Genomic DNA, 19,110 nt, shown 5'->3' with positions numbered 1-19,110 from the left:
TTATTGAATTTTTGGAAATGATGGCTCTGATTAAAGAAAACACTATGTATTCTGATTATTGAAACTGCTGTGATAATTCCTTGTGTTTTGTTCTTTTTCAGATGTATTGCCTTATATGGCATTTAGAACTCTGCAGTTTACTTGCTGAAGAAGAGATCCTCACATTACTTGTATCTGCAATATGTCATGATTTAGAACATTCTGGTTTTAACAATATTTATCATGTAAGTAATTTCTAAGCCAGCTTTTCTGAAATGGTAAAATATGAGATATAAACTCTCTCTCTCTCTGTTTTTTTATAAAGTTTTTGCAAATGAATGTCTAGTTGGTTTGTATGCATTTGGATATTTTCTCCAGAAACTTATCAAAATGACTGTTGTTCTTGTTTAATATTTTCTGGCCTGTCTTTTCATTTTAAAGATCACTGAATGTAATTCAAGAAAGATTTAGCAGTTATTTAGCTAAAGAAAGATTTAACAGTCTCTTATTGGCTAGTTGTTGAAAAACATGCAGTTCTACTTGTAAAGTGAATGATAAGAGGCTTCAGAAAATCTTGATGTCCACTCTGCAAGGTCGTTGATGTTAGGAAGGGCATCTAGCTGTAAAAACCCAGACAAAACAGACAATGAAGGCTGGTGCAGTCCAGCCCCTGTCAAACCATCCCACCCATGATGATGGTGATGATGAACTTCAGTTGATGTTATTTTAGATGAAATGGTTTACCCTACTCAAGAATACATTAAAACAGCAGCTGGATGTTATTTCTTCAGCTGTGACACAGCATGGTGCTTTAAGCTATACAGCTTGAAGGAAAATGGACTGGGAGGAAGGTGATGGAAAATTTGAGGTTGGTTGGTGGTTGGGAAGGTTGGATTGGAGAGTAAGAGATTGTGGGGTCTTTTCGGTTTGAACGGCAGTTTTTTCAAATAATTTCCACATAACTAAACACTTTTAAACTTCGTATACTAGTAGAATATATTTATAAAACATCTTTTTCTCTTGGCTTTATTGAGAAAATTCTATAGTTTGTAAGATATTTGTTGGTTTTTTTCTTCAATTTCTGCAATTTCAACCAATCAATGACGTCTATTGAGGTGAAAACATTCTGTGCCGTATGAATATGTCCATCGTTTAAGAAACAGATTGGGTTTATTTACATTTCCGAAGAAAAAAAGATACCCTTCCCCCTAACCCTAACCCTAAAACAGATTGAAATGCAATAGATCGATACTAAGGTCATAATTATGGGTGACAATTTCATATGACACCGCTAAAAAAACTGACGTTCAAACCGAAAAGATCCGAGATTGTGTCTATTGCTGTGTGTCTAGAGCCATATTAAGTGATGGTTTGACTAGTGGAAAACCTTGTTTATTAATTGAAAACATTAGGAATGGTTAATAGAAGCTACAGAAACATTTTTATCAAATTCTTTAATCTCTGAACTTATCAACTGGGAGAAATGCCTTTCAAGTTTTCGTTTTGAGCAAATAAGTTGTTTTGTACATATATACATACAATAATGAAGCATGCACACACACACACACACTTGTTTTTGTGCTAAAGTGGCATGCACTCTCCCACTACATAAGAGCAAATTTATCCAAGCATGCACCCATATATATATATATATATATATATATATATATATATATATATATATACACACACACACACACACACAAATTCTCATATTCACAAACCCCTTACATACACACACACATATACATAAGTGCATACATACATACATATCATATACACATACATGTATATTTAAAATTATGTTCCTCTCTCCACTTCAGGTGAATGCCCATACCATTTTGGCACGAACTTATAATGACAGGTCACCTTTGGAGAACCATCACTGTGATGTGGCGTTCCGAATATTAGAGAAAACTGACTTACTGAAGAACCTATCTCCACAACAGTACACTATTGTCCGCCAAGGTATTATTAGGTAAGACACTGCTTTGTTTTGTTTCTCCACTTTAGTGTTGTTTCAATTCTAGTTCAGCTCTGAATGTGCAAACTCAATCATGACATTTCCATCTTATTTTTGTAAATTGTCTTAGACTACATTCTTCAATATGGTGGAAAATGACATGAAAATAAGAAAAATTTGGCTGCTGTTCCCAGTAGATTGAGTGACTATATAGGGCTTCTTGAGTTGGTTTACTATCGTTACTGTTGCTGCAGTTGTGGTTGTAATTGTTGCTGTTGTTGTTGTTAGGAGTGCAATGGAGTGGCCAAAACAGTTGGGTACAGGAACAATAAAATCTTATAGTATTTAGTTTTATGCATCTAGACTCATAAGTTCAAATTCAACTGGATTCAACTGTATTGGATCAGTAAAATTACTTGGCATTGACTGGAATTAACTCCAATTAAATCAGTTATGTCCCCCTTTGTACCAATGCATTGTTGTTAGTGAAAGGGTCTTCATTATTGCTGTTGTTGTTGTTGTTCTGTACTTTAGCCCTTGGTCAGCCCTGATGCCTTTTTTAACTACACAGCCATGTCAACATCTGCAATGTCATGCATATATATATATATATATGTATATATATAAATTGTGAAACATGTTATCTGCTCATGAAATATTGTTTTCAAGGAAATATACTCCACGTTTCACTTATACTGAGTTCTTTATTTGTAGTGTTGATTGCCTAATCATATGATTAAGTATATTTAATATACTTACATACATAGACACATTCACACATACACATATATTTATATCTATTAATCCAGTAATATGCCTACCTACCTATTTGTCTGCCCAGGTGTATGTTTGTGTGCTTATGTATATACATAAGTAATGAACTGGAAAAATGGGTGGTCAGTACCAGTAATGTGGACAAACAATTGTTTTTAAAAGAATTGTAGCTACATTTATGGCACCTAAGGTTTCCTGTTGACAGAGATCATCTTTTTTGCGCGTAAGTGCAGATTCTGTATTTTGTCAGGAACAAATTGAAGTAATCATGATTTTAGACTGGTTCTGTATTAGTGTTTTACTATAATATTCATGTGTCTCAATGTTTTGGAGTATTCTAATGTTTAAATCTAATTGAGCAGACCTGTGATCAAAGCTGTTCCAGCTGTAAGCATCCCATCTTCTTTTGAGGTATAATGTGCCTAAGATTATATGAGTCATCCTTTCTGGGTTTTTTTAAAAGAAACTAGAATGTGACTTGAAGGAGATTTGTCTTATTTTTGCAGATCAAATGTAGTGGTTCTGTTGTTTGATTGTACATGTAAATATTTATATGAGTGAGAAAATATCTTAATTTGATTTCTCATGTTATTCTAATCCAGGTCGGCTTTGATTCTGCATACCTGTAGTCAAAAGTATTTTATTCATGATTGCTCTGTCGTTGTTTTCAAGCATAGCATATCTAAGAGTGCATTATCCAATATATCCTTCTTGTGTGATTTGAATGACATTTAGCTGCTATTACTAACGTGTTAAAAAGAGCTTGTTACTGTTGTTGTTCTTATTGACCATGTTGCTGTTACTGCTGTTTTTGTAGTTGTTTTCAGGCATAGTATATTTAGGAGTATCTTATCCCATATATTATTTTTTAAAGACATTATTGTGTGACTAAATTTGGCTGCTATTATTAACAAGTCAAAAGGAGCTTGTTACTGTTGTTGTTTTAGACCATGCTGTTATTTTCTTCCTTTTACCATAATGACAACTTTCTCTGTCATTAGTTACTATTTTCCTAATCACTTTAATCTCCGAGATTGTAATTAATGAGGAAATTAATGATGAGTCATTGATGAGAACTGCATCCCTTGATGACATGAGATGAGATTGTTTTATCCAATTATTCTACAATGTCACTATACCATTATTCCATTATATCATTTCTTTAATCCTTCATCACACATTCAGATTAACAAGTGGGTTGAAAGCTAATATTATTGTTTCCATCATTGTAATAACATCTTATGTTTTTAATGCTAAGATTAGCTGCCATTAAATATGGAATCAGAGCCAAGTCTTCTCCAAAGACGGTGTACAATTAGGATTAGTAAACTTCACTGTAGTGTTACTACTACATATAGGACCCAAGACAATCTGGTCACTTGACATGCTAGAAATAGCAGTCAAATCACACTCATATCACACCCTGCAATATTAGTAATACTCATAATCTAGTCAGACTTATTTCTAAAACGATGGGATGGTTATGCATGGAATGTCTTTTATCATATGCCTGTTTGGTCAGGATTGACTTGATGCTAGATACCAGCTACAGATGAACATGTGAGCATTACTACTACATTGCCCTCATCCTCATCATCATCACAAGTCTTCTATCATAATTGCCATTATTATTATTATTATTTTTGTTGTTGTTGTTTGGCCCCAGGCAGATCTATAATCAAAGGCAATCTAGCCAAAACCATCTTATTATAAGAACATGTTGGACTACATTATCTAATGTATCCGGTCCTCATGTAAGATGGCAGGATGTGAAATGAAGGAGACATAACTGTTATTTCTATCAACCACATGGATTCTCACTCACTGGTTCCTAAATGTTATTGTTATTGTTGTTTTGAGGCACCATTAGATTGGCAGAAATTAGGTGTCAGATTAATGTGCTGTTCACTTATATTTCTTTACATAAACTGAGCAAAAATCCTGCCAAAATTTGATAAAATGATTACCTGTCATATGTCTATTATCTACTTTGTCCATCTATTGAACATTCTCTACTCCAGTAATATAATATAGTTGATGCAACCTTCTATATACCAGTAATATAATATAGTTAATACAACCTTCTATACATTCTCTTATTGCTGTTGTTGTTGTTGTTATTAAAGCAGCAAGCTAGCAGAATCGGTAGCATGTCAGACAAAATGCATAGTGGCATTTCTTCTCTTTAGCTTCTGAGTTCAAATTCCACTGAGGTCAGCTTTGCCTTTCATCTTTTCCATGGGATCAATGAAATAAGCCCCAGTTGAGTACTGGGGTCAAGGTAAACTTGCTGGCCTTGTGCCAAAATCTGAAAGAATTATTATTATTATTATTATTATTATTATTATTATTATTATTATTGCTGTGAAGGTGGAAAGCTGGCAGAATTGTTAGCACACTGGTCAATATGCTTAGTAGTATTTCTCCTGTCACTACATTCTCAGTTCAAATTCCACCAAGGTCAACTTTGCCTTTCATCCTTTTGATGGTCGATAAATTAAGTACCAGTGAAACACTGGGGTCAATGTAATCAACTAGTCCCCTCCCCAACGTTTCTGGCCTTGTTCCTGTAGTACAATGGATTATTATTATTAAGGCAGCAAGCTTGGCACAATCGTTAGCATGTCAGACAAAATACTTAGCAGCATTTCATCCATCTTTACATTCTGTGTTCAAATTCTGCCACGGTTGACTTTGCTTTTCATCCTTTTGGGGTCGATAAATTAAGTACCAGTGAAACGCTGGGGTTGATGTAATCAACTAGTTCCCTCCCCCAAAAGTGCAGGCTTTGTGCCTTTAGTGGAAAGGATTATCATTATTATTATTAAGGTGGCTGAAATGGCAGGATCGTTAGTATGCTGGACAAATTGCTTAGAAGCATTTCATCTGTCTTTACGTTCTGAGTCCAAATGCCATCAAGGTCGATTTTGCCTTTTATCCTGTCAGGATTGAGAAAATAATTACTGGTCGAACACTGTGGTTGATGTAATTGACTTAACCCAGCCCCACAAAATCAGGCCTTGTGCCTATAATAGAAAGGATTATTATTATTATTATTATTATAAGGCAGTGGGCTGGCAGAATTGTTAGCACACTTGATAAAATGCTTAGTGACATTTCATGTCTTTACATCCTGAGTTCAAATCCCCCGAGATTGACTTTGCCTTTCATCCCTTCAGGGTCAATGAAATAAGTATTGGTCAAGCACTGGGTTTAAAGTAATCGACCAACCTCTACAATTGTTATTATCAGGCAGTAAGCTGGCAGAATCGTTGAAGCATCAGAACTATTGCATTGCAACATTTGTTCTATCTCCAAAATTTGAGTTCAGATCCCATCCATGTGAAATTTGCCCTTCATCCCTCCAGGGTTGATGAATTAAAATACTAGTCAAGTATTTAGTTATGTCCCTTTATTGGAGCTGGCCTTTCAGCTATCCAGACTTGATAAACTGAGTACCAATATCATTACTGAAATTGATCCAGTAGATTTTATGATCCTACACTGCACAAATTTGTGACTTGTGCCTTGTGTTACAAATAAACGTTTGTACACTCAGCTGTAGCCTGAGGATGAGTATGTATGAAATAGAAGACCACCTTTAAATAATTGTAGCATTTACCAATTGAAACACACTGCTAAACAGGAAGTTGAGAACCTGGATGATCAGTTCTGCACTTGTAAAAATTATTGATAGACTTGTATGTAGTTAAGCTTTTACTTGATTTAATATTAAGTTTACTGTTGTGGCCAAAAGTTTGAAACATAGGTGTGAAAATTAAAATTTTTATATCAAATGCCCAAAGTTATGTTTGAATCAAATTATACTTGGGCACAACAACTTTAAATTTTAAAAAGATGTTCTAAACTTTTGGCCATGACTATGTTTATGCAGGAATTAAGCATGCTTTATAAATATTTTTGGTCATTCTTTTTAGGTGTATTTTAAGTACAGACATGGCTAAACATATTAACATCTTACATGATTTTGAAACAGCTTTGGTCAACTTTGATATAGACAAGAAAGAACATCGTATGCAGGTAAGTTTAAGAAATATTATGTCTAACGTGTGTGTGTGTGAGAGAGAGAGAGAGAGAGAGAGAAACAGACAGACAAACACTGAAAGACAGACAGAGATATTGGTTAACTGGTGTATGCTGGATTGATAGAACAAAAAAGGCTATAACAGATATACATACATCCTTTCAGTAGTTTTATGCCTGCAAATTTATCAATATTTGTACAAATTAAAGATTTTCATTTGTTTGAAATCATCTCCATATTTTATCTTGTTTACAGTTTAATGTAAAATCAGTGGAAAAGAAGTTGGCTAAAATCTAATTATAATCTTTGGATTAATGTCCCTTCTACTCCTCTTTCTGTGAGACCAATGTTAACCCTAATCAATTTCAAATAAATTCTATGACATCAATTGTATAGTAATTTATTTCTGAAATTAATTATTGACCTGCCATTGACACTGGAGTTTTCTCTAATGGCAATATAATTTTCTATTGTTTCTGCAAACCTTCACTGCTCGAGTGTTAGGTGAATCAAACCTGAAGCATTCTGTGCCTTGCCTAAACCCTGTCCAAGTGCCAGTGACCAGAACATCTTTCCTCATCCAACCATTGGCATTTCTTTGTTCTTCTGTATTTATTTATTTATTTCATTGGCCCCTCCCCCTTCTACCACTCTCACTCCTATCATTGTTTCTCCAGTTATACTTATACTCTTTCTACTTTCACCTAGATTCTTTCTCTGTCAACATTTTCTCTTCCATTCACCTTCACAGTCATGTTTGCCTTGGATGAACAGAGACAATGTAGAGTAGAGAATAGCCATTTAGTCCAACAGGAGTCAATGTAATTTTTATCATGTTGCCATGGTCAGATACTCCCAGTAGACACTGTAAAGTGATGAGCAAACAAATGGTGACAAATGAAGATAGAGAAGACTTGTTAAATTTAGTTAGTTAGTTAGTTAATTTGGCTCAAAAGCAAATAGCAAGGCCATGTAGGGGGACATGGAGTTAAGTACAGGGTGGTGTTCATGTAAAGAGTTCAGGCCACTTGAGGTCAAGGGAGGCTTTGAACAAAGCGGTTGTCGGCATCTTCACCATCTCGTCTGGCAGCTTGTTCCACGGATCCGCAACCTGGATGGAGAAAGCTCCTCTCCTTCGATTGAGATGAAATCGTCGCAGGTAGAGCTTTTCGGAGTGACCCCGCAGCCGACGCTCTGGAGCAGGAGTGAAGAACAGCTCTTTCGAGAGGTTACACTTTCCGCTTATGATGTTGTGGGCGAGAATGAGATCACAACGGCGGCGGCGTTTTTCTAGAGAATAAAGGTCGAGCGTCCTCAGCCTTTCTTCATAGGACAAATTTTGTTGAAGAAGTGATGCCATCCATAGCATTACTTCTTCAATTTTACTATGATGAATATCATTATGATCACCATCGTTGTCTTCATTTTTATGTAATCTTTTCATGCCGGTATAGGTTGAACAGATTGTTACAGTCTGAATCAGGTCTTATTTGGAGCTACTGCCCTTGTAGATTGGTTGGTGCAATGACTTGCTTAAGTGTTAAATTTTTTGATATAATTTTAACTGCTTGATACTTTTCCTGATGCCAACCACTTTGCAGAGTATACTGGGTGCATTTTGAAGTGGCACCAGCACAGTAGCTGTGCCATGTTCTCAGCAAAACTAACATGTCCTCTCTAACTTGAGCCATCACCATTTGTTTGCTAATTGCTTTTGGATACTTACTGAGAGTATTTGATCATGACAACATGACAGAAGTTGTGTTGACTCCTGCTGGACTAAAAACTATTCTCTACTCTACATTGTCTCTGTTCATCCAAGGCAAACATGACTGTGAAGATGAATGGAAGGAAAAAGGAAATGTTGACAGAGAAAGAACCTGGGTGAAAGTAGAAAGAGTATGAGTAAAGCTGGAGAAACAGTGATAGAAGAGAGAGAGCAATGGAAGAAAGACAGTGATAGGCAGCTACGTGTAAGTTATTGGAAAGGAGATTGAATAGAAAGACTTTATTTACATTATTTACATTTGATGGATATTTGTCCTCATCTTGTTTGTTGTTAACTCAACATTATAGCTAATATACCCTCCAGCCTTCATCAGGTGTCTTGGGGGCATATGGCATAGTGGTTAAGAGCATGGGCTACTAACCCCAAGATTCCAAGTTTGATTCCAGGCAGTTACCTGAAAAATAATAGTAATAATTATAATTATAACAACAACAACATCAAAAAATACCTTAGGAATGAGAACCCAGGTTCGAAATTTCCCCAAGAGACCTCATGAAGGCTGGATAGTATATCACCAAAATGTGCTAACAACAAATAAGATGAGGACAAATATCCGTCAAATGTAAATAATGTACGTAATTCCTCATCTCTTAAATATAGAACTGTAGAAAAACTATATTGTCCTTTGATAATAATATATGCTTGTGATGTTCATAATAACTATTGAAGGGCAGTGTGCTTAACAATCTTTCTTTGCAGCCATGCAGTTTAACAGGCAGTCCCACTGCATGGTTATTTGGGCAAAAGTCATCTGCTATATCCTCTGGCTGGCTAATACCTTGTGAATGAATTTGGTTAACAAAACTTTTGTGGCAGCCTCTGTGTTTGAGTGTGTGTGGGGGTGCATATACTTGTGTTTGTCCCTCACTTTGCTGTTTTTACTCTTATATTTTACTGACACAGACCAACAATCGTATACAAAACTGTCATTTTATTTTGTACCTTGTGAATTTAGCTAAATTCATATGCTGTTGGTATATGGGGACACTGGTGATTCATGAATGTTCCTTACCCTGGGTGTGAAAGAAATGAAATATTTCAACATTAAAAAAAAAGAAATTAAAATTCTCACTCTCTCAGACAAAGAGCCAGTACCAACTCTTCAAATTTATCTTCTCTTCATAAACAACATTGCATAATTTTTACTACTGCAGACCACCACCAGTTACCTATATCTTCTTTTTCTCACACCTTGTTAATTTTTTTTTTTTTGCTTTGATATTTGTTTTTATTAAAATGTAACAAAATTTATTTTCTTCTGCATATTTTTTTAGTTGATGTCCATGCTTATAAAAGTTGCAGATATTTCAAATGAACTCCGACCTCCTACTGTTGCTGAGCCATGGTTGGACTGTCTGTTGAATGAGTTCTTTGCACAGGTCTGTTATTAAATTGTAGATTATTTTATAATATAGCTGTTCTTGTTATCCTTGTTGTTAAACCCCAATCTTGCTTTGATCTCCCAAAACCCATGATGAAAACTCTCAGATGTGACTATCCCATATTTTTACATACTGTATTTGGAATTATATTATCAATGTGCTTCCTTATTATTTAAGACAGTTGAGTGTGATTTGAGGAATATTTGGTTGCTATTTCTAGCAAGTCAAGTGACTGCATTGAAGCTTCCTCATTAGCTAACATAGAAATTCCTACATTAGATTATGTTGAAACTCTCTTTGTTAGCTCACACAGAAACTCTCATTAGTTCACATGGGGATTTCCTCATCAGTGCATAGAGAGAATACCTTATTAGCCCACGTGGAGAAGCCTTGTTAGCTCATACAAAGACCTTATTAGCTCTCACAAAAATTGGCTCATCCACTCACCCTCTCCAATTCCTGATCCACTTCATTATACACACCATGCTGTAACTTGGTTATATGGCTTCTGCTCCCTCCCTTTGACATCTTCACCATCTTTTCACTCTCCACTAAGATAACCATATTTTTCCAGCATTGAAAGACACCTTTTCTATCCCTCAATACTTCTCCCTGCCCTCAGTTTAGGGGTCTTGGCCTGAAAGTTACTTAGTGGCCTCTCTGCTGCTAGTCCCACATAAAAAGCATCCAGTACATTCTGTAAAGTGGTTGGCAGAAGGAAGGGCATCCAGCCATAAAAACCATACCAAAGCAGACAGCAGGGTTTGGTGCAGTCTTCTAGTTTGCCAGTTCCTGTCAAACTGTCCAAGCTATGCCAGCATGGAAAATGGATGTTGGAGGCTGATAGTGATGTTGATGTTGAGCTGTAGCTGTTATTACTCTTTCTACAGTTGATGTTGTAGCAAGCAGCCCCCTTGTGATATGTTAGAGGTTGATATCTCTGTAACTTTACATTGGAATTGATAGTAACATTTACACTTGCTATTATTGTTGTTATATAACACCATCCTGCTTGTCATCTGCTCAAATTTTTAACCCATGTATGCCATCCATCTCAGTCCTACATTATTTGAGGGAGGTCTTTGGCATCCAGTGTCTCTTGTGAGTTGGTCAACATGTATTGTATTTGGACGACCTGCTTAAGTACAACCATGCTTTGGCATCCATAGCAGAAGCTCACTTGTCAGTTCTTGTTTAGCTCACCAGCAATATCCTACAAAGCACAAGTGCTTTGTATAATAGTAGAAACATGCAGGTGATCTCCAAACAGCTGTGTTTTAGCAGAATGAGTTCTCCAAGATATGTTTCAGATTGCTCTTAACATTCGGATCTAAGTTCCATCTTGCTTGGATTTTAGTTTTTGGCAAGCATCCTGGCTGTTGCTCCATATCAGAGAAGACCCCCATTAATCAATTTGATAATTTCGCATACCTCATTTCTGAGATAGCCTCTACTGAAAAGATGTAAAAACTTGAATAGCCAGAGCATGGCTAACCTTCAACAAACTGAATGTTGTCTGGAAATCAAACCAGTCAGACAACTTAAAAAGGAATTTGTTCAGTGCAACAGTAGAGTCAATTCTTTTATATAACACTAAGTCAGCCCTAATTGAATATATTTATGAACAGAAATACTTCAGTCATGACTATCCAAATTTTTTTTTTTTTTTTTTTTTGGTGGGGGTTTTAGGAATTTAAGACTCAAACAACCACAATTGCAGCACGGAAGATGTTTGTAAGCCATTCAAGAACATGAAAAAGCCATTAGTTTCACTTCAACATTTAAATTTCATTATTGTCAAAATATTTTCGCTGCTTTGAAACCATGACCTGTTCACTGACAAAATTGCGTGGTTTTTGTGTGTTCTTGAATGGCTTACAAACATCTTCTATGCTGCAATTGTTTTTGTTTCAGCACATGATCCCAGATCAAGTCACTTGCTATGCAAGTACTTCTCTGTATCTAAGACTGCTTTATGTAAAAAATATGACCTTCCTTTTTAAAGAGTGAAGAAGTGAGATTTGAGAAGATTTGGCTGCTATTTCTAGCAGATCATACAACCACATAGGGGCCACATTTCTGACGAATGATTAATTGTTATGTAATTTAATTTTTTTTTTCATCATATAAAGTGTCCGATTGGGAAATCATAAGTTAAACATATTTTGATATTTCTTTATATAAAAAAAAAAGCATGTTATCTGGTGTATTAACCTTTTACTGATTTCTGTTTTTATTTGACAGAGTGATACAGAGAAACTTGAAGGATTACCTGTGACTAGTTTCATGGATAGAGACACACATGTGAAATCTAAATCTCAGGTCCACTTCATAGCCAATGTATTGATGCCTTTAGTCAAGGCCCTCTGTCAGTGCTTCCCCAAGGCAATGGTATGTTCACAGATTTTGTTCTCCTGTCAATGTGCAGCTCATTTTATTTTCCTTACAGTTTGGCTGATCTGTTTGTAGTTTTTCAGTGTTATATCAGGCTGAGATGATCATTCTCATTGTCACCAGCATCAACACCACCATCATTATCATTATCATCGTCATAACCGTCACCATCAACACCACCACCCTCATAACCATCACTGTCATCATCATCACCTTTATTGTCATCATTATCATTGTCATTATCGTTATCATCAATATTATCAAAATCATCACTGTCATCATCATCATCATCATCATCATCATCATCATCACCACTATTATCATTGTCAACATCATCATTCTTACCATCATTACCATCATTTTCATCATCATCACTATTATTATCATATCATCATCAGCACCACCATTGTTACCATCACCATTACTTTTCCATGCTTGCATGCATCATACAGAATTTGTTGAAGCAGATTTCCTACGACCAGATGCCCTCCCTATCACCAAACCTCACCTGTTTCCAAGTGAGGTGATGTCTCCCCCCCCCCCATTGCCTGACATGTTTTCACAGAATATTGGAAACAAAGTATACCACTTGCCTGACTGTGACACTCATTTACAACTATGACCCAAAGTCAAAGCAGGGAGCCAGTGACACACACACATGTATACTTATAGGAAGCATGCATTATACATTGGATAACAAAACTGATTGGATGGTCACCAATGGAATGTTTGATCATAGGTTTAGTTGATAAGAGTTGACTACTATATCATCTTTAGATCGATGTTCTGTTATGTAACATGTTGTCACACTTAGATGTCTGTTTCATAATATAATAACCCAAATGATAAGTTTCAATTTAATGGGTATAATTTATTAAAGATTTATGTATACTTTTATTTTTTTATTCAGTCATTTTTATTCAGTCGTTTGACTGTGGCCATGCTGGAGCATGTCTTGAAGTGTTTTTGTCAAGCAATTCCATCCCAAGACTTATTCTATTAATCTCTTTGCCAAATTACTAAGTTATGAGGACGTAAAACACTGTCGGTTGTCAAGCAGTGATGGGTGGGGGGACAAACACAGAGACACACACACACACACATATAAGGCGCAGAAGTGGCTGTGTGGTAAGAAGCTTGTTTCCCAACCACATGGTTCTGTGTGGCACCTTGGGCAAGTGTCTATTATAGCCTCGGGCTGACCAAAGCCATGTGAGAGGATTTGGTACAAGGAAAATTGAAAGAAATATATATATATATATATATATATATGTATGTGTGTGTTTATTTGTGTCTGTGTTTGTCCCCCACCATCACTTGACAACTGATGTTGGTGTATTTACGTCCCTGTCACTTTACAGTTCAGCAAAAGTGATGAATAGAATAAGTACTAGGCTTACAAAGAATAAGTCCTGGGGTTGATTTGTTTGATTAAAGGTGATGCTCCAGCATGGCCACAGTCAAATGACTGAAACAAGTAGAAGAGTAAAAGTATATATATATATATATATATATAATATATATATATATATATATACACACTCACATATAGGTGTAAAATGGTTGAATGTAGATTTGTCCTTTAATTTAGAGTTTTCGAAAAAAAAAATTTCTAATATTGATTCTTCATATTTTGCTGGTAGTATACAATCGTAAATTTGCAAATGTGAAAATAATACTTGTATATGATGTGTGGTGAGTTTGTGGAAGGAAATCCGATAAAACTCATGAATTTAGTTAAAAATGAGGAAGATGAGCTGTTAAAATATATAAGAGGATTTTAAAATCCTCTTATATATTATAACAACTTGTCTTCTCCGTTTTGAACTAAATTGATGAGTTTTATGGGATTTCTTTCCATAAATTCACCACACATCGTGTGTGTGTATATATATGTATAAGATATATGTATATATATAAAATATATGTGTATATGTATATATATATATATATATAACAAAGTGGAGTTGTAGGGTACCGCATGAGTGGAATTATATACGAAAGAAGGTTTGAAAATGCAATTTTAAAAGATGTTTATTTACTTTACCGGTTTCACTCTTTGGAAAAAGATTGTCAAAAGTAACATGTAAAAGTTTGGTTGTGTTAATTATTGGTTGTTACAAAATGCTACATTACATATATAGTCTTTGGAAGAGAAAATGAAGTGTTGATCTCTTATTTGAGCTCTAAGGTGTCTGCATGTGGTTGTTGAAGTTGCTAGAGATAGCATCAAAGTGTCTCACCAAATCACATTGGAAAATGTAGTCCTAGAAAGAAGAAGGAAAGCTGGTTATGGCTTGAATATCTTTTGATCATGATTGTATTCCATTGTAGCTGACTTGGTGCTAAGCAACAACAGTTGTCAACACTGTCTGTATCAATGTAAAAACCATTATTATTGTAGAAGACTCCAGCTCAGTTCTTTAAACCACCAAACTATACACAAATTTTCAGTCAATTTCCATACATTTAACATTTTGTCTTCATATAAATTTTGACATTTTTTTTCCTCTTTCTCTTCATTTCTTTCAGAACTTATTAGCACCAGCTGAATCAGCTCTGAGTTATTATGAAAACCAGTTTCAAGAATATGAACAAAATATGAAAAAGAATCCAACCAAGAAGACTCAGTCTTGAAAGTTCAAGTACATTGCCAAGGAAAACAATGGAATGGAACATATTTCAAACAAAGAACCAAGAGCTTGATTTTATCCTTCCAACATCTGCTCTCAGTTTCTTGTAGTTTTCACCAAGAACTGATTGACTAGATGTGCTCAGACTGAGAGACGAGATCTCTACCATGTATTAGGAATGGTGAGCAGAAATCTCAGCACTCTGAGAGACAGTTGTCCTAAATATCAACGGTTGCCTGTAATATACGACAGTCAAAAACGTAAAGTTGTAAACAATCCCTTCTTATCTTGTATAACCATTTGTAAAAAACAGAAAAACAAACAAACAAAGCTATGATCACTTCTCATCTCCATATTTGATTGATATGTTACTTGTATCTGTAGAAAGCCACATCTGTACACATAGGTTTTTGCATTTACTAGTTGTATTAGTGTTAGCAGATTTAATACAGGAGGTATTAAAAAGCTAACTAGAAACGATTATGTGTTGACGAAAAAACAATATTAGTCAAGGACTAATATTATTTTAATTCTTTCTGCAAGTATGAGAATTTTGCATTTACTAGTTGACATTTCATAGACAAATTGATGTCTTTTAGCGTATTTATTCATATTTTTCTTTGTTTTGAATCAGTTTAATCAAACTTTTAACTTATTGTTTCCCATTTCAATTTTTGTTGTTTTTTTTTAAATGATAACTTTTATGAGTAATAAATGTCAAGTTGTTGACTTCTGAGAATGAATCAACAGCTCTAATTGACAGGTCGTATATCCGACTACCAATAATTCCAAAGGTTCTCTCTGAGATGTAGAAAGCATGTAAAGTACAATGGTGTAGTTGTGATATCTTGCCTCACTTTACTAGATGGAATAAAAGGTCATGCGCTTATGAGTTCAAACCTTGATCTAAACATTGTCACTGTTTGGCACTTTGCTGAAAATAGATGTTGTTCTGACCTTGAGGTTTTCATTGAACTTAGTTTTTCTGCATTGAGTCCTGTACTCCAACAATTCTTGTGCAAAGTCTAACTTTTCAGAATCATCTGACCATTCTAACATAGTAAAACAAGCTTTGTGTATGTATATGTATACACATATACATATATACATTTGAATATTATCGTTTTATGTCCAATTTTCTTGCTAGCATGGGTTAGATGGTTTGCTCCGATTTCTTTGGCTGGATGTCCTTCCTTAGTGAGAGATAGTAGGGAATGTTGAGTAGATGTAGATACATGAATGGATAAAGTGGTATATGAAAGAAAGTTAAGATGGAAATGGATGATAGGAAGGGAACAGAAGAGCTGTAAGGAGGAGAGATAAGATGATGATGAGGGGCCAGGTTTTTACCCTAATGGCTGCATGTCCAAGAGAACATGGTGACTGGAAAATCAGGGAGGGTGGGTAAAAGTTGCCAGAATGTAAACCCTCTTCATTCAAGAATCACGATTTGGGCAGAAGGGAGATATTCAATATGTACAAACTGAGAACTTGCCTCTAAGTCATGTGTGTAATGACATGGTGAGTAGAGGTGATTAGGAGAAAAGCTGGATATGGGATGTGAGGGTATATAATGGGTGGAGATGCATACACTAAGCTTGGGCAGAATATCAGGTTTTCTGCCACAGCATATATCAACCAGTCAACATGGTCTTCAGTCATCCCTTTCTTCATATGTAAAATCTTGAGATCATTTTTCTCCACTTCATCCCAAATCTTTCTCAGTCCCCTTCCTTCACAGGTACCACCTACTTTGTGCACTTGACACTTGCTTATGCAGTTGTTATCTTCCATTCACACCATAGTCTCATCTCTAGTTCACTCCAACTGATTCCTCTTATACTAAGTTTGCCTCTGTTAAGCTTTAGTGTTGATGCCATCGGTGTCAAAGTCATAGTATTTGGAGGAGAACAGATGGTTAGTATGTGATGTATTATTTAACATAAGGCATAAGTCAGAAAAGTTGCTAAAAGACTAGCCTTGCATGCTGGTAACACATTTCATGGAAGGGGGTGACAAGCAAAACTCATTAAACCACAGTACAATTTCACTTTTATCAATATTACTCTTTTACTCTTTTACTTGTTTCAGTCATTTGACTGTGGCCATGCTGGAGCACTGCCTTTAGTCAAGCAAATCGACCCCAGGACTTATTCTTTGTAAGCCTAGTATTTATTCTATCGGTCTCTTTTGCCAAACTGCTAAGTTATGGGGATGTAAACACACCAGCGTTGGTTGTCAAGCGATGTTGCGAGGACAAACACTGACACACAAACATATACACACACATACATACATAAATATATATATATATATATATATATATATATATATATATATATACACATATATATATACACACATATATATGATTGGCTTCTTTCAGTTTCCATCTACTAAATCCACTCACAAGGCTTTGGTCGGCCTGAGGCTATAGTAGAAGACACTTGCCCAAGGTGCCATGCAGTGGGACTGAACCTGAAACTATGTAGTTGGTAAGCAAGCTACTTACCACACAGCCACTCCTACACCTATATTAGGAAGCATATTTGGTAGAATCCTCCTTGATGGAATGGACACTAAAACTGAAGATGAGAGGTAGTTGGTTTGGTTTTAAATTTATTAGACACAATCAATGCCATTTCTTTTTCATTGTCAGATGTTGCTTATCACCCTTTCTGCATTGCCAGTCATCACTTCCTCTCCTCTGAGTCACTTCTATTGACATTCATCTCTCATTCTTTCACCCTCCCCAACTCGTATTTACTATTTACCACCCACTCCCTCTCTTATTAACCATTCAATACATTCACTCCGGCCCCTTTTCTAAACAACTCTCATTTTCCCCAGCATTTTTGTAATCTTTACCTACCCATCTTTCCTCATCTTCTGTGACCACACTCTCTTCTGGCCATCTTCCTGTACTTTGAAAATACGCTGACACCTCCTCACCACCATCTTTAACTTTTTTTCCAGCTCCACCCCATTAACTCCTACTCACCTATATATAATGTGGGATAGCTATGGATCTTCTCCACAACTGCAAACCTGCTCCAATCCTTTCTACCATACAACTCCTCAGCACCTCACATAAAGCCACCTCCTCCCTCCCTACTATTCTTCCCCTCAGTCAAAGGGTTCTTTAGTTTTGTGAATTACAAGGCAACCTCACTTGTGCTAGTACTGTGGAAAAAAAATTCCCAGTGGTTGGCATTAGGAAGGGCATCCAATATAAAAATCAGGACAAACCTGAGATGCTGGAGTGAGACGTGGTTTTCTGACCCAAAGAATCCTGTTGAACTCTCCAACCCATGCCAACATGCAAAGTGAACATGAAATGATGATGACAACTGTAAAGCAAAAAAATATCCAGTTCCCTTTCACTTGGACTTCATCTTTTAACACAGTCTGATGGAAAGCTCTTTGAAAGATGAAGTCAACAGTAGGTATACAATGATATTGAGCTTGCTGTGGTCATGGTTGTTCAGTTGTGAATTGATTTCAAATACATTTAGCTCTAAGATAAAGTTGCTTGCTATTCCTGACTCTTTTTATCATTCTGGAATTTGTCATCAAACAGCTGAAAATGTGGATTAAAATCAAATAACATGGTAACCAAATCAAGGAAAAACTCTAATTGCATATTCAGGGCTAAGATTTACCATGTTAGTACAGTACAGTGCACAGTAGTGGAGTGACCAGGTGAGACCATCTGGTCATCTATAAAATCCTTGTCCTTTGCCAGATGATCGTTCCAATACATTTTATTTCAGATGCAGAAAATAAACATCAAACAACAACAACAAAAATTTCCAAAACCCTCTCCTCTTGTCAATTACAACTACTTAGTACTGCTACCATCAACAGGAATGGTAGGTTTGGGGAGAATGTAGATATCCTACAATTAAAAGATGTAGATGATGTATATGAGAAAGAGAGATATGGGAAACAGTCAAACTCTTCATAAGCAAGAAATACAAATACAAACTTTCTAGGAAGGGATCAGCATTAGAGTTTTTGAAACAGGCATATTACTGACAGCAAAATGGACTGATAAAGAAGGCCAAAACGTTATTAGGCTATATAACTTTAATTAAATTTATACCAGTCATAGGTGACATTACAGCAACTGTAATCTGTGCACTTGCATT

At 35.7% G+C, this 19,110-nt stretch overlaps 1 protein-coding gene across 1 annotated transcript in view; it reads left to right on the top strand.

Moving 5' to 3' along the window:
- LOC115216444 (high affinity cGMP-specific 3',5'-cyclic phosphodiesterase 9A) overlaps positions 1–15,725 on the top strand; it is a 211,931-nt gene extending 196,206 nt beyond the window's left edge. The window contains exons 8-13 of the mRNA XM_029785783.2: positions 102–224; positions 1,803–1,957; positions 6,655–6,757; positions 9,825–9,929; positions 12,177–12,323; positions 14,859–15,725. Of these exons, the coding sequence (XP_029641643.1) occupies positions 102–224; positions 1,803–1,957; positions 6,655–6,757; positions 9,825–9,929; positions 12,177–12,323; positions 14,859–14,963 (738 nt within the window). The 3' untranslated portion in view covers positions 14,964–15,725. The remainder of the gene's footprint in view (positions 1–101; positions 225–1,802; positions 1,958–6,654; positions 6,758–9,824; positions 9,930–12,176; positions 12,324–14,858) is intronic.
- The last annotated feature ends 3,385 nt before the right edge of the window (positions 15,726–19,110 follow it).

Source organism: Octopus sinensis, linkage group LG10 (genome assembly GCF_006345805.1).
Source record: "Octopus sinensis linkage group LG10, ASM634580v1, whole genome shotgun sequence".
Lineage (NCBI taxonomy): Eukaryota > Metazoa > Mollusca > Cephalopoda > Octopoda > Octopodidae > Octopus > Octopus sinensis.
The sequence above is the reverse complement of the archived record's forward strand: the minus strand, read 5'-3'. Positions and strand labels throughout refer to the sequence as shown.